Source organism: Oncorhynchus mykiss, chromosome 9, assembly GCF_057628025.1.
Source record: "Oncorhynchus mykiss isolate SJ-2025 chromosome 9, ASM5762802v1, whole genome shotgun sequence".
In the NCBI taxonomy this organism is placed as follows: Eukaryota; Metazoa; Chordata; class Actinopteri; order Salmoniformes; family Salmonidae; genus Oncorhynchus; species Oncorhynchus mykiss.
The window spans coordinates 28,968,452-28,985,246 of record NC_143030.1 but is presented as its reverse complement, the minus strand read 5'-3'; the positions used below and the strand labels follow the sequence as shown (position 1 = coordinate 28,985,246).

Below are 16,795 nucleotides of genomic sequence, written 5' to 3'. Positions count from 1 at the left end.
TACTGCAATGCTCTACCTTCCAGCTACCCGGATACATTTCTAAGATAGAATTTCGGATAGAATTTCCTAGCAAACAGCTGGAGGCAGGGCTTTCTCCTATAGAGCTCCATTTTTATGAATTGGTCTGCATATCCATGTGCAGACTCGGTCTCGACCTTTGTCTTTATTGAAGACTCATTTCTTCAGTCGGTCCCATGATTGAGTGTAGTCTGGCCCAGAGGTGTGAATGTGAATGGAAAGGCACTGGAGCAACAAACCGCCCTTGCTGTCTCTGCCTGGCCGGTTCCCCTCTCTCTACTGGGATTCTCTGCCTCAAACCTCTCTGCTTCTACACCTGCATTGCTTACAGTTTGGGGTTTTAGGCTGGGGTTCTGTACAGCACTTTGTGACATCAGCTGATGTAAGGGCTTTATAAATACATTTGATTTGATCAAAGGACAGATTTCCACTGGTCTAGTGTCCATAGCTCGTGTTTCTTGGCCCAAGCAAGTCTCTTCTTCTTATTGGCGTCCTTTACTAGTGGTTTCTTTGCAGCAATGTGTCTGTTACTTGAACTCTCTGAGCATTTATGTGGGCTGCAATTTCTGTGGTGCAGTTAACTCCAATGAACGTATCCTTTACAGCAGAGGTAACTCTTGGTTTTCCTTTCCTGTGACACTCCTCATGAGAGCCAGTTTCATCATAGCGCTTGATTGTTTTTGTGCCTGCACTTGAAGATACTTTCAAACGTCTTGAAATGTTCCGGATTGACTGACCTTCATGTCACACCCTGATCTGTTTCACCTGTCTTTGTCCTTGTCTCCAACCCCCTCCATGTGTCACCCATCTTCCCCATTATCCCCAGTGCATTTATACCTGTGTTCTCTGTTTGTCTGTTGCCAGTCCGTCTTGTCAAGCCTACCAATGTGTTTTTTCCGTGCTACTGTTTTTCCTAGTCTCTGTTTTCAAGCCCTCCCAGTCCAGACCTTTTCTGCCTGCCTGCCGCCCTGTACATTTCGGACTCTGACCTGGTTCATGAACTTCTGCCTGTCCTCAACCTGCCTATTGCATGCCCCTTGTATTTTAATAATGATGTCTTCACTATTATTCTACAATGTAGAAAAGTATATAAAGGGTGTGCAACATGCCTCTCTATGAGAGGAATAATGGACATTTGAAATGAGGATGCTAGGTTAGGTGGTTGAAGAGCTATTTAAGTTTTATATTTTCAAATATTTATGTAAAATCGTGTATGTGCTTTATGGGAAAACCAAAGGATGTGCAATGTGTCCCTACCCTCTGAACAATACAATTGGGTTTTGGGACAGTGAACTATTGAAATAGTTTCCCCCTTTTACATATATTACTAGTGACCCTAGATGGAACATTAGAAACACCATCAATTTACACATAGCCTGTATTACATTAGCTGCACCAGATACTCAATACAGTGTGTATATATACTTCAGTATATGGCGTATAGTTTCACTGCATTGAATATCTGAGCCAGCCCATCTTTGTATATGGTACTCTTTTGTTCCAGGGCAACATGTACAGTAAGGTCCAAAAGAATTTGGACGGTGACCAACGTTATTTTGTCTCTGTGCTCCAGCATTTTCTATTCGATATTATACAGTGACTGAGGTTAAAGTGAAAACTGTCAGCTTTAATTTGAGGGTATTTTCATCCATATCGGCTGAACCGTTTAGAAATGACAGCACTTTTTGTACATAGTCCCCCTATTTTAGGGGAGGAAAGGTATTGGGACAAATTCACTTAAATGTGTATTAAAGTAGTCAAAAGCATGAGTGAAAGTTAGACACACATATCATGCCCCCAAGATATGATAACCTCTCACCATAACAATGACAGGAGATGTTAACCTTTTGTGGGTAAGGGTATAATATTTATGCCTCTAACTTTCTCACTCATTATTCACGATTCATTCAGGATTATCCGTAATCATGGTAGCATCCACATTAATGTAGAAGTGTTGAGAAACATTCTATTCTTAGTCTACCATTAAAAAAAAGTGACTCGATACATTATTTACTATTCATTTCGAATTGGCACAAAATTATCTGAAACACAAATCAAAACAAACAGCAAATGCATCCAACAAGTTTGTAGAGTCACAAGCTTGATGTAATCATTGCGTGCTAGGAATATGGGACCAAATACTAAAATGGTTCACCTAATATGGATGAAAGCACCCTATAATTTCAAATCCAAAAGTGGTGGAGTACAGAGCCAAAACAAAATTGTCACTGTCCCAATACTTTTGGAGCTCACTGTATTTCCACAAATTGTAACAACTTGTGACTTCTCTGCCTGGCTTGTCTTAGTCACAGCGTAAACAAGGTGAGGTGACGTGAGACAGGGTACTGACAGTGAAGACAAAAACACACTCTCGGATGTGTGTGTGTGGGGAGTGAATGGGTCTGTGAACTCAGCCCCCTCATACAAGCTGTGCGCATAGGCACACACACCTCAGTAGACACTCATTGCACACGGCTCCTCACCTCATCACTTGTCGTGTAGCTGAGAAGCGTTCGTCTCCACAACTGCACTAACACAGTCACACAGTGCACTGTCACCTGTAGAACACGCTTCGCCATGGATGGAACACATAGCATTCAAATAAATACCCATGCTTTCAACTGAGCATGACTTTGTGTAGGCCTAATCGCTGTGGACATTTTCACCACCTTATATGCACTGTACAGATTTATATTATCTTCTACAGATTGGTTGTAGCATCACGTAAATGTATTGTGCACCTTTATTTTCAAGAGATGTTTTGTAGCTATTCACCGTTTTAAAAACAGTCCCCTTACAAGGCAACATGTTGAATACAATTCCATTTTAATTTGTCTGAGTGGGCTCGTCCTAATGCAGCTGGGAACAATATATCCACAAAGAAGTGCTATAGCTCTCTAGAGAATCCAAGCGGGCATACCCAGCCTCGGGGTCTGAGTCAAAACTATACAGTATGTCACAGCGCGGCCAATGTGTTCCACGGTTAGCACACTTAACGTTTATGAAGGTCCATTACTCTCGTTTACGATACGGTTTTGTAAACCTTTGGAACTTTCATATCACATAAGAATCATTTCAGGAATACAAAAAGACACACTGTGCCTTTCCTCACCTGACATTCACAACATGACATGGCATGGGACACCTGCTCGTCCAACATCTCATTCCAAAATTATGAGCATTAATATGGAGTCGGTCCCCCCCTTTGCTGTTATAAACAGACTCCACTCTTCCTGGAAGGCTTTCCGCTAGATGTTGGAATGTTGCTGCAGGGATTTGCTTCCATTCAGCCGTAAGAGCATTAGTGAGATCGTCCACTGATATTGGGCGATTAGGCCTGGCTCATCCCAAAGGCGTTCGATGGGGTTGAGATCAGGGCTCTGTGCAGGCCAGTCAAGTTATTCCACACTGATCTCAACAAACCATTTCTGTATGGACCTCACTTTGTGCACACGGGCATTGTCATGCTGAAACAGGAAAGGGCCTTCCCAAACTGTTCGGCACCCAGCCGAAGTTTGGCATTGCGCATGTTGATTTTAGGCTTGTGCGCAGTGGCTTGGCCACGGAAACCCATTTCATGAAGCTCCTGGTGAGCAGTTCTTGTGCTGAAGTTGCTTCCAGAGGCACGATCTTTACGCGCTACAGCACTCGGCGGTCCTGTTCTGTGAGCTTGTGTTGCCTACCACTTCGAGGTTGAGCCGTTTTTGCTCTTAGACGTTTCCACTTCACAATAACAGCCCTTACAGTTGACCAGGGCAGCTCTAGCAAACTGACTTGTTGGGAAAGGTGGCATCCTATGACAGTGCCACGTTGAAAGTCACTGAATGGCTGTGTGCTCGATTTTATACACCTGTCAGCAACGGGTGTGGCTGAAAAGGCCAAATCCACTAATTTAAAGGGGTGTCCACATGCTTTTGTATATATATATTCCTCGCTGCTTCACCTCATGTCAAATTAAAAGTTCTGCATGAGCGCCATATGTGGGTTAGCAAGCCATGCGCAACACACCATTGCCGTTTTACCCCTTCTCAGCTTGTGGGGGACTTATTTTGACATGAGTTGAGGCAGAAGAACAACACCTTCAAAAAAGTACAAAAATAATGTATTTATTATTGTTGGCTTTTGAATAAAAAATAAAAAACGAAAATAACAAACCCACACATGTCAAGGTTGTTATATTTTATTTGGTCTCGTTTTCTTTGAGTTTTTCCTTTATGTATTTCACAGGTTAAACCCAATTAAAATAGTCAAGAACAAAAAAAAACAAGGACACACATTCTCTCACATACACGCCTCTGACGCACAAACAACAAAATAGTTTTTGATTAGGCCCAGCCCAGTGCGAAATTTCACAAACACACAACACAATGAACGACAACATCATCTCAAAGCCTAACGACAAAACAACCTAGCTCATACGAGCAGAAACCAAATCTGGAAGTTGTATTGCAGTATTTGAGGCAACGCAACATTTCATCACATAGCCCACTGTTTCCAAATCCAGGGTTAAGAAACACTGACATAACATACGCTTTTGAAACAAACAAAAAATGATTCAGAAAGGAATGTTGAACAGAACACAAAGCAAATAGATAGTCTAGAAAGACAGGGAGGAGGTCACAAAATGTCCACCGTTGTCAAATCTTGTTTCAGTGAAACTTGAAGACCTCATCTATGTCTAGGTAGATAGCAGTTTTATGCACAGTATGGGTGCTATCGAAGGGATCTCAGTTTGGGATCTTGTTCAATGTCAGGAGGATATCTCTCAACTATATTTTTGATGATCTAACTATAGTATAAAAGTAGTCTTTGATTTTCTGTTACAAAGAAATACTGGGATGCCTAGAGAGATGTGTGTGTGATACAAAACCATTTTGGTTCAATTTGGAAGCAGGAATGTTAAGATTCGCCCCTGGTGAAGCACCCATACTGTTTTTATCTTAAATACTCCAGTGAAGACCTAAAGTAAAACACAAAAAATACAAATTAAAAACCAGGTCGCCCAAAAAATATGAAGCAATCAAGCATCCTAATGTAGACTCTGTCTCTGGCCCTCTTCAAAATGTTTTCAGTCCAGTGTGTAAAAAAAAGGCCCATTATAAATATATCCTCTCATTTGTCCCCCTATTTAAAACTCCATTGTAAGCTGATGGGAGCCGGTCACAGCAGGAAGGAGTGCTATACAGTACTGTGATTCTCTGAGTGGGAGTCCCACATGTTCTTCCACAAAGTCCCAGGGAATTGCACCGTCCTCTTTTAAAATCGGCTGCTTGTTCTTTGATGAATTTGAATTCAAAACTTTATTGAAGCAGCACCTGAAATAGACCACCCACTACAAATACCCCCAAATACCTTGAATAACAAAGGTTTTTTTCTTTTCTTTTTTCTTACCTAGGTTGTTCCGATAGCAACGTTTAACCTTGTCAGCATGTAATGAGGTCTATTCAAATTCAGCAAAGGGCAAGGAAAAGAGTATTCAGACACTTAATTGATCTGATTCAGTCTAATTAGTGTTGACTGGATAATGTTCTCTTTCCATCAACGTCTTAAAATGTTGACAGTTCCATAAGAGAGAGATTCAAATTCTGTGCTCCGTATGCTTTGTGTACAGGGAACGTGTCTTTGGCACAGGGTTGATTCAAAATAAAAGTAGTACTTCAGGTGAAACAATTAGTCGTTTAGACCTTGGAACTAAATAACCACACAGATTGGTCCATGCATCGTTTCCTCACACTTCCATGAACTAAACTGAATTCTGGGTAGCCGCTGTTTCGGAAACAGTACCAGGGAAATAAAAAGCAAAGTATGGATTGTGGTCATACCTTGTCCATAGACTGGTTTCCTTACCCTGTAAGCAGTGTGTCATTTTGTAATATGGGTGAACCATCCCTTTAAGTGTTATCATTTGAACAAGAGGACAACAGATGGTGACCTCGAGTGTTCAGACCGAAACGGATGAGAAATAATGTTTACGCTTAAGAGCTAGCTTCAGAACTAGGCTACACCTGGTATTGGCTTAGACTCAGACAGACACGTAGTTGGCTCCCTAGAGGCCATTGTCTCGCCACAGTTCGTAAAGGTCATCTTTAATCATTTTGTTTGATGACATCATGCAGAACAAAGAGACAGGGGCAGGTGTTGCCTTTTAATGCGGTCCACGAAGAGAAATAATCCCCCCTCTGGTGATAATAGCTGGGTACGAAAGGATGGTAATGGAGTCCTTAATCAGGTTTATTTGAATGAACAGCTGATTCATTCAGTCCAGGTAAGCAGCGAGGACACTGGGTAAATGAGCTGCGCCTGACCCCAAGTCTCCATTAACCATGAAGGAGACAGAGCCGGAAGAAATTGATGTAGTAGACACGATGCGATTTGCTATGGGAAAGTAAAAAGAGTTTCAGTGATTTGGTTTAATGTTAATAACTGACACGCCTCAAAGCTCGACATGAATGGACAAAGTAAGCCTGAATGAAGCCAGTATTTGTAGTTGAGTAGTCGTAACATGGTCTATTGGGTTTACCTTCCTCTCCTCCTCTGCAAAGCTCTGTTTCATTTGGCCTGTCAGCCCGGATGGGGACATTGATTCCTGATGACGGATGAGGCAATGCCTGAAAGGGCAGTGCGTCACAAACAACTCGTCACGAGTATCTTTATTGGAACGCCGCATGTCATCCGCATCAATCTAGGGACGGGCAGCGGAGCGACCCGACAGCGTTCTAGGAATCGAGTCTCCTGTCCAAAAACCTGTCACCACTGTGACCAGGGTTAGAAGACCATGAAGCGAAACAGAGGGGAACAGGCCAAGGACCTGAGGTTTATTTGATTCTATCCAGAGATGAGTGAATCTGAAGTTTTTGTACAACCACAAAAGGTCATTCGCAAGGTCATCGTCTTTGAACGTCAGTTCAGCTTCCTAACAGCTAGTTACTTCAAGAAAATTGTCAATTTTCAATCTCACTACAGGATCAGTGTAGTAAGAGCATCCAAAATGAAGGGTTGATTCCACTGTATCGATTTGTCTGATGGCTTGCCAAAATCAAAACACACTCCTCAAATGGATCACTCTGACTTTTGACCTAAGATGATAAAATATAGTCAAACTGATATAATCTTCACAAGATCGTCACATAAGTGTATAGCGACTCTGCCCTTAGTAGGGCAAACATACAACCTCACAACAGTTAAGAAGTTAAATTGAGCACATTTTGGGTTCTCTGTATATGACACTATAGCCTTTGAGGACTTTGACGTATCCAACTGACTGACAGCGTGGCATCTAAGGGAAATCAAAGTCTAAAGATAAGACCTTGAAGAACTGAGTCGGATATGAGGGCTAGGGCCTAGACTCTTGACGTGACAGACAGGCAGCAATACCGAAAACTCTTGCTACAATTGCGACCATCAGTTTCGGTTTCATCCTGTCGCTATGGGAATTGCAGGGGCCGGCTGTAACTGCGACACAAAACCACATAATGGCGACGGGAGGATGTAGCGCCTGTCGACTTGTATGACGAGGTTATAGCGCAGGGGTCTTGTGTGGATTAGTATTGTAAGCAATAACACACCTGTCACTGCTTTAGACGACTGGGATGGGATATGGAAAAGCCAGGGGGCCAGAGCCAAGGAGCTCTGTATTCATTTTCTGTTTACTGACAGTTTCTCCGTCCCGAAATGGCACTGTATTCCCTATATAGTGCACTACTTAAGTCCAGAGACCCTATAGGCTGTGGTCCAAAGTGCACTACTTCTTTGATGCACATGCACGACACATCGGTTTAGACCCTTAAGTCAGGGAAATAAAAGGTGTATTTTTGTGTTTTAAAGCCTTAAATCAAAGTGTCACAGGGTTACAAATACACAAACCAACCTGTAAAGGGACGTTTTGAAATGCCAATATGTAATACTATGATGAATGTGAACACAATTATTGTTTGCAGATGCTTTTATAATCCAAAATGTGTCATATTCTTGCCCATTTCCTTGTCCTTTGGCGATGACTACATCACTACTGAGAGTTGCATTGGACTGTCTATATAGGCTCAGTGTCAGTTTACCTCAATGCCGATATCTGTTAACCTCAGTTTAACCACAAATGAAATGCCATAGTGCATGTAACCTCTCCTGGAGTAAATGCTCACATTCTGTTCATGATCTGACATGTAATAGTGAGGAAGAAATGTGGGATGACATACTGTAGTCTTAAACCAAATAGGCCTCTCAAACAAATCTCAGTAAGAATGACCATCTGGATTAAACGTGATAGGTCTCTAAGTAGTTATGTGCAATAAGGGGAGAGGTAGAGAGGGGAGGCACCTTATCGGTTGAGACGCAGTCCAGTCAGTAGTCTGTTAGCCAATGGCACGAGTCAATAACAGACCCAACCTCTTTGGCTCAAGAGAAGAGCAGTTAGCCTGACCTGAGAACAAGTGGGATATGAATGATAGTCAAGAACAACTCCTGGCCTTGACTATGTGACCTGACCCGGAAGTAAGAACTGGGCCCCCGGTCAGGTCACATGATCAGGAAATTATGTGCCATCACATTGAAGGGGCCTCCTGCCATGGAATCCACTAAAACACACAGTGCCACTTAAATCCCATTTCAGATCCTGACTCATTAAATACAAACTTTATGTTGGAGGAAAGTAATTAATTAGGCATATCTCCATATTCATTAAATTAACCCTGTCTTTATCGCAACCCTAATTAAATATTATCACCCGGTTCGTCAGCACAGTTATTAAGACTAATCACAAATCTTGCCACGCGGGTCGATTCTCTTCCCCTAGAATGGAACAGCCAATGTATTCCAATGACATGGCTTTTGTGTGTGTGTGTGTGTGTGTGTGGGGGGTCTCAACTAAAAAATTTTGCGAGCCATTATACTGTAGCGTACCTCCTAACATGCCAATTGGTCACTTCCTGGATTTAATCCAATCAGATTTACCGGACAGAACCAATCCTGGTACATTATACTGGAAAAATGTGAGGGGCTAGGGTTATGGGTCATACCACTCTGCTATACTGTAGGGAGGGACATGTATAAAAATGTGGGCCGAGGCACTCGTCTCCTGATGCTTTGTCACCTGCTAAACAAATCAGTCGCATTCTGGGATTGTCGTCAGAATGTTATCTGCTTCCTAGTGGAATGCCTGGGCTCTGGGTTTCTTTTGCTTTATGCAGAAAAGTTTAAAAGGAATTTATGGCGCCTCTGTAGCTATTCTTGAAGTGCTCTCTCACGTTGACCCACCTACAGTCTATTGCAAAGAGAGTCAAATGCTTGAGAGACAACTCTGCTTATAGAGGGTAAGACTTTCATCATCACGTCAGCTCCCAGTCCATTGCACATTTAAGCCAAATCATCGAAAATAGGTCCTGAAAGTAGGTACACCACTCAAGACAAGGATGCTTTCAGAGCTAGGGAGGATACAGAAAGATAAAGCGAGCCACTGTTTCCAGACACTTCAAAAGTAGTGAGAGAAATGAGTGGGGGAGATGGGGAGGTGTCTGATTGAGTCTGGAGATGCTCACTGATCTGACTCTCCAGAGAGAATGAGAGAGAGGGAGCAAGAGAGAGGGAACGAGAGAAAAGAGAGGAGAGTAGAGAGAGAGGAATCCTTTGTTTGGAATAAAAGGCGTTGGTTCTTGTGCACAGGGCTCCCACTTCAACAATCCATTGTCACTGGGCTAGATGGCTAGCAGGATTAGCTTCCTGGTTGGTTTCTAAGGCAACATGGAGGACAAGTCAAAACCACTCCAGGGGAAATGTGCATTTTTGTTTTGAAAAGGACTCATTCCTAACACAGTATATACATAGCCTGTGGTCCGTCCATTTAGGGTGCGGGGGGGGGTTCCTAAAAAAAAAAGAATGTCTAAAAACTCTTGTGATAAAGTCAAGCTCCGGCTCTCGGGGGGGGGGGTTGGGGGTTTAGTTTAGAAGCGATCGTCTCGGAGTTGCGTAGGGGACTTGAAGGGCTTGAGTCCTAGAGTCTTCCTGGGTCGCGTCTTCTCTTTGGTGACATCCAGGGGCTTGACCCCGACCCCGCACGCAGCAGCCCAGCCCAGGTCGATGAGCGGTGAGTCAGCCGGGTTCAGGGGTGCCACCCGGAATGTGGGCAGGGTCGGGGACCCGTTGGTGGAGCAAGGCGCTGAGCGGGAGGTAGGAAACGGCGCAGAGAAGGGGTCAAAGGGCAACGGTGCGTCGCGCGTGATGCCTGACGATGGGTAGGCCCTCAGGGAGAACGGGTCACAGTCCGGGGAGGGGAAGGGGTCACAGTTCGTGAAGGGGTTATTTGGTGAAGGCTGGTACCCCAGCAGGTGGCAGTCTGACCGCCGGGGCCCCTGGACAACACCATACCCCCCGCCCCCGGCTGAGACGAAGCTCCACGGGTCAATGCGGGGTCGGATAGGGGAGGGGCGCGGGCGCGGGACGACGTTGACCTCCAGGCGACGTGTTTTAGGGCTCCAGAGGCGAGGGTCAGGGAACAGGGAGAAGGGGACTGCAGAGGGCTTGTCTTCTGACTCCAGACTGTCCTGGCAAAGGGGGAGGTCTAAAACTGAGAGAGATGACACAGAGATTATACATATGTATATATCGTTTCACTAAAACGCATCAAATAAGTGTACAGACATTCTGTTCTTAGTCTAACATTGCAGACTGACAAAAGCCCCACTTTGTTTTTCTAATTGAACCATTATTTAACTAGGCAAGTCAGTTAACAACAAATTCTTATTTACAATGACGGCCTACCGCGGCCAAACCCTGACGACGCTGGGCCAATTGTGCGCCGCTCTATGGGACTTCCAAACACGGCCAGTTGTGATACAGCCTGGAATCGAACAAGGATCTGTAGTGACGCCTCCAGCACTTGAGATGCAGGGCCTTAAGACTGCCGTGCCACTCGGGAGCCCCGCGATGGAGAGTAGATCCTAACGGGGCATTGGAGAAGCACTGAAGCGAGACGAGCTCACGTGCAGACGATAGGGTTGAAAAGGTGTGGGTGTGTGTGTGTTCGATCTGAGACAGCTCTCTGGAGGTGCTAAGGAGTTCAGCTGACACGGAACCACAATCAAGAACTCCACGATCAGAGAACCGACCAAACATCCCTTTTCAGTCAACAAAAACAAATCCTCTGTCGTTAGCTCTCCAAGGCCGCCTCCGAAATGGCACCCTATTGACTTTGGGCCCTGGTCTAAAGTAGTGCACTATATAGGGAATAGGGTGCCATTTGGAACTTCCCCTAAAAAAACACCCAAAAGTATAGAAACACAATCACTCAGGCATATTGAGTGGACCCATGAGATTGCAGTCAATTTGCTGCAGTCAGAGTTTTTTTCCTCACCAGTTCCAGTAATTTATTTTCTATGCTGCCAACAACTTTACAACAACCTGTGTGTTTTCTAAGTCAATATCAGAACAAACATATTGGGGCACAGGGTAACAGATTTGCTACTTGTTTTATGTACTTTTCGCCGCCGCGTGCATGTCAAGAGTTGACGAGTTGTTTGATTCTAGCTCTAAGATGAAAGTTATTAGCAGCATTACAAGCAGACGCAGGCTTGATGATCAGCTCGAGGCAGATCCAAGACGGCATCCTTAGAGAGAACACTGTTGCGACTAGATATGAAGTTAGCATATCAAAATGGCACCGGAGGGCAACGCTTTAAAACACCCCTTAGATTCGCTGTGAGAATCTATTACGTTTGCAGTGCTCCTGTTCCACCATCGTTAAATGACGGACTGGAAAAGTACCGGTCAGAACGGAGCTGCGCTGTGCTTACGTACATGTAAGCATATGGATAAGATGTTAGTTTTTGCTCTGTAATGATGAAATAAAAAAAATCCCCTGTCTGGAGGGGGAAGGGAAGTGGGGTGAGGGAGTTTGTGTGTGTGTGTTTCTGTGCTTGCGTCAATGTGTTGCTCGCATTGCATGCGTTTGTATTTGTGCGTGTGTGTTTACCCTCACCTAGTTGAGAGGCTGAGAGCAGGCTTTGGCTGGACCTCCTCCTCCTGTCTGCCCCGTGGCCCCAGGCGTCACAGACAGGCGCCCCGTTGGTGTGGTGGGGGGAAGGGGCCCACTCCGCTGGGCTAGCCTGACCCAGGACCTGGCTCTGCTGCTGGGGACTCCGGGCATGCCTGTGGCAGACCCACTCTCCTGGGCTGGCCTGTTCCTGGGTCTGGTGATGGAGGCTCCGGGGGGCCTGGGGGCTCTGGGGTGTCTGGAGGGCCTGGGCATGCCTGTGGCAGGCCCTTTCCCGGGGGTTAGGGGGAGGCGGCGTGAGGTGCAGGGGCTTCACCTCAGGGGCGTGCAGGGCGCAGGGGAAGTCAAAGAGGGGCCGGGGTAGGGGCTCCGAGCTGGAGAAGGTTATAAGGTCATCCACCACAGGGGGGTCCGAGGAGGGGACTTTGGGGGCCGTGATGTTGACCTCCTGTGGGGGGTGGTGGTGGGGGTTAGTCCGGGGGGGCACCCTGGGGGGGATGTGTGGCACATCCAAGTGTCGTCCCAGGGCCACAGAGGCCAGGAGAGAGCCTCCTCCCAGTAGGGCCCGGTGGGTGCTCCTCAGCAGGCCTCCCAGGGAGCGGTGCTCGGGCCTTGGGGAACCGGCCGGGGAACTCCCCTCCAGCCCCTCCTCACTGCCCGAATCCCCATAAGATAGAGAAGACCTGGGGGGCTCCTTCACTGAGGAGCCTGGGGAGATGGAGAGGGAGAGCGAGAAAAAGGTAGAGAGAGGGAGATGGAGAGATGGAGGGAGGGAGAGAGCGCGTGAGAGAGATTGAGAGCGATAGGGAAAGAGATGGTGGTAGCGAGAGGGAGAAAGCGAGCGAGGTAGGTCGGTCAGCTCATGAATACAGAATACTAATTTAGAATTTACAATCAGCTGTGACCCACTTAGTTAGGCTAGAGGTGGTGTGTGTGCATGTGAATATGGTAGTGATGAAGAGCATACCGTTTTGGGCAGGCTGTGGCGTGGAGGGTCTGTACTCCTCAAAGTCATCCTTGGAGTCTCCGTTCTCATTGCTGTCCATATCCAGGAGTTTGGCTCTCATTGAAAGACTGGAACACACACACAATGACTTCAAAACACACTCGTTCTGCTTTAGCTAATACGGTAAAAAAAAATACACATCCATTTATGGCCCTGTGTATGGAGGGGTGTGAGGGAGAGGTGAGAGGGTTACACTACCTGCTCTCCTGGGGGCTTAAGCGAAGGACTTTGGGGCTCTTGGGGCTCTTTGGGCTCTGGGGCCTCCAGTGAGGGCCCAGCCGGTCCCCATTAGCCTGCTTGTTGTGTGGAGGGCCCTCCAGGGGCCACATAGAGCTCAGACCAAATGCCCTGTTGTTCTCACTGGGGCTCACTGGAGAGGAGGAGAGAGAGAGAAAGCATTCATAAAATAAAAACACTTACATGAACACACACAATACATTTCATTTCAAGACCACCTCTGGTACAAACACACATAGGTTGGTGACACACAACAATCAAACAGAGTGGAACAACTGGGTCGTATACAACACATTGCTTTCTCTAGCTGGGATACATGTGTGCCACCGTGCACCAGAACAGGTGATGTGCTCCGGGCTCAAGCTAAGATTTCACATGTCACTGGAACAGTGGAGGCAAGTACACAGGGGGAGAAACATAGAATGGGGGGGAACAAAGAGAGCAAAAACAGAAGTAAGACTCCACCTGGTGCTGACACAGTTACAGCAGACTTTCTAACCCCCTTTGGGGCTAGCGACGCTAACTCTGTTTGAACGTTACGCTAATGTTAAACAAACACTGCATGATTCTCAACAGCTCTCGCAGCGTCGTCACACAACAGCCATGCCATCCCAGAGGGGTTTTCCGACTCGAAGACGCAAAGTGCTATCAAGTTCGTGTCAGGCACGACATGTCAGAAATCTCTGCGGAACAATGCTGTGGGAAGACGCTAAGACGCTAGCAAGATGCTAAAGCGCTAACACATTTCCACCCATACGGCCCCTGGATTCAATGAGCCATCGTCTGCTTTGACATTGCTAGCACAGATGTTCGCTAAATAAGGAAATAGATTTCAAATGACAGCCGCACTCGCAAGCCGTGAAAATTACCATTAAGCAGACACGTTACTACCGAGCCATGAACTCAACCCACTTTTTAATGCATAAATGAATCAAACAGATGGTTTTTGAAACTGCTAAACCAATCAAATAATTCATATAAATTAAATTGTGCTCTTAAACTCAACCGCAGCGGTTAGGCCTATTTTATGGGGAATTTTGGGAAAACCCCTTTCAGTCTGTTGCGACGCAGCACATTCCTGTAGACATGTGTGATCTATGGGGAGAATTCCCCCACTAAGGGGAAAACAGTCATTCGCATGTGTCTTTAGCGCCGACTCCAGAACAGTGCTCTTACTCAAATGCGACACAGCCTCACTCAGGCCAATTCATTCTGGCTGGTTTCCAATTCAGTAAAAAGGCATTGAATGTGGAACAGGACATGCATGTAAAAATGCTGACATTAAAACACATGGAGGAAGGACTCCCCTATCTGGTAGAAAGAGGACATTGCAGACATAGAACTTGAAGGCTAAAGCAAATACACTGCTGATCCCTTATTAAAACAAAGTCAGATAATATTTGGACTGGGACCGCCATTGTCCCAGTCGAGAAAGAAGGAGAGAGAGAGAGAAGGAGAGAGAGAGAGAGAGAAGGAGAGAGAGAGGGGGGGAGAGAGAGAGAGAAGGGGAGAGAGAATGTAAAGGGCTGAGTGAAGTGAGCAAGGATGGGGTGTGTGTAAACAGACAATGTCTAGTGTGCTAATGTGTGAACTGAGAGGGTGTGTGTGTGTGTGGTGGGGAGAGAGAGAGAGAGAGAGAGAGAGACCACGCTCACGTTGGATTGCTCGGAAGCGTGGGCCGAAGGAGGGAGAGGTGCCGGAGCCCAGATCGGGAGAGTTGCGTCTCTTCTCCAGCCCTGGAGACGCCTGCACTGTGATCTTATGGATGAAGTCTGGAAGAGACATACTCCAGATGTGAGAACAGGCCACACACACAGAAACAATCAAATCACAATCCTGGGTCCTGTTCAGTAGAGAGAAAACGTTTTGAAAATGGAGTAAACGGGGATGTAGTATCGGATCTTGTGCAACAATAAGAACAGAGATTTATTTTACCGCTGTAAAGCCTTTTGCTATGGTGTGCCCTACTGAACTCGACTCAGAATCGAACAGGCAAGGAACTAACATGTGCTTGTCTTTGGCAAAATTGTTTTTCTAGTTCCTCCTTGAAAATAATTTATGTGGTGGAGTGGGTGTCTGAATTTCTTTTTCATGTAATGCCATGAGAATACGGTCATTTGCGAGGCCAAGCTAAACAAAAACACTAGACGCCTGAAGGATGTCTGTCCTGGCTTTGCGTAGCAGGATAATGTATCTTTGTGGGTGTGGAGGTTGAAATGCGATAGAGCAAGAGAGAGAAGGGCCAGCCAGGGGTGACAGGAAGCCCAGAGGCGTGGTTGAGTTGGCCCCATGTCCCTCTCATCAACCCCCCATCAAATCACTACCCTGCTGCTGGGAAAGACCACAGCCTCCAAAACACACCTCACACAGACATATGCCACACACTCGTATGCATAAACAAGTGCGCGCACACAGACTGAACATGCATACACGGAGTTTACCCATACACAGACAGTACTCACGCGCGCGGTAAGAGAGGGAGCGTATCTGTATGAGAAACGCTGAGTGTGCCCGAATGAGGGCAGACGGCCTAGGAACAGGCTGTCATTGAAAATAAGAATTTGCTCTTAACTGACTTAGTTAAATAAAGGTCAAATAAAATAAAATGACGCATGACGACTGCGCAGCATGAGAGAGAGTGGGTGGGTTTGCTTCTATGGTGAGTTTCAATGGGAGTAGTCTACAGGAGAAAGGGACCCTATAGTAGATTATGGCCTTACTAAAACGACACACTGTGTACTTCTAGTTCTACCTACTATTTTAGAATGTACTGTTTAGTGAAAACCTATGCAGTTAGCAACACATATCAATGGGTTTTTGGACGGCTATTGTAAGTAGAGGTCGACCGATTATTATTTTTCAACGCCGATACCAATACCGATTATTGGAGGACCCCAAAAAAGCCGATACCGATTAATCAACCAATTTTTTTAAATGTATTTGTAATAATGAAAATTCCAACAATACTGAATGAACACTTATTTTAACTTACTATAATACAGCAATAAAATCAATTTAGCCTCAAATAAATAATGAAACATGTTCAATTTGGTTTAAATAATGCAAAAACAAAGTGTTGGAGAAGAAAGTAAAAGTGCAATATGTGCCATGTAAGAAAGCTAAATATTAAGTTCCTTGCTCAGGACATGAGAACATATGAAAGCTGGTGGTTCCTTTTAACATGAGTCTTTAATATTCCCAGGTAAGAAGATTTAGGTTGTAGTTATTATAGGAATTATAGGACTATTTCTCTCTATACCATTTGTATTTCATATACCTTTGACTATTGGATGTTCTTATAGGCACTTTAGTACTGCCAGTGTAACAGTATAGCTCCCATCCCTCTTCTCGCTCCTCCCTGGGCTCGAACCAGGAACACATTGACAACAGCCACCCTCAAAGCAGCGTTACCCATGCAGAGCAAGGGGAACAACTACTCCAATTCTCAGAGTGAGTGATGTTTGAAACGCTATTAGCGCGCACCCCGCTAACTAGCTAGACATTTCACATCGTTACACCAGCCTAATCTCGGGAGTTGATAGGCTTGAATTCAT

General features: G+C 45.5%; 1 protein-coding gene across 1 annotated transcript in view; it reads right to left on the bottom strand.

The window, feature by feature from the left end:
* Window positions 1–4,182: 4,182 nt before the first annotated feature.
* LOC110531839 (mitogen-activated protein kinase kinase kinase 11) overlaps window positions 4,183–16,795 on the bottom strand; it is a 41,659-nt gene continuing 29,046 nt past the window's right edge. Inside the window, exons 6-10 of the mRNA XM_021615288.3 lie at window positions 14,897–15,013; window positions 13,203–13,374; window positions 12,966–13,072; window positions 11,984–12,706; window positions 4,183–10,573 (exon numbers count right to left, since the gene is read on the bottom strand). Coding sequence (XP_021470963.2) covers window positions 9,951–10,573; window positions 11,984–12,706; window positions 12,966–13,072; window positions 13,203–13,374; window positions 14,897–15,013 — 1,742 coding nt within the window. The 3' untranslated portion in view covers window positions 4,183–9,950. The remainder of the gene's footprint in view (window positions 10,574–11,983; window positions 12,707–12,965; window positions 13,073–13,202; window positions 13,375–14,896; window positions 15,014–16,795) is intronic.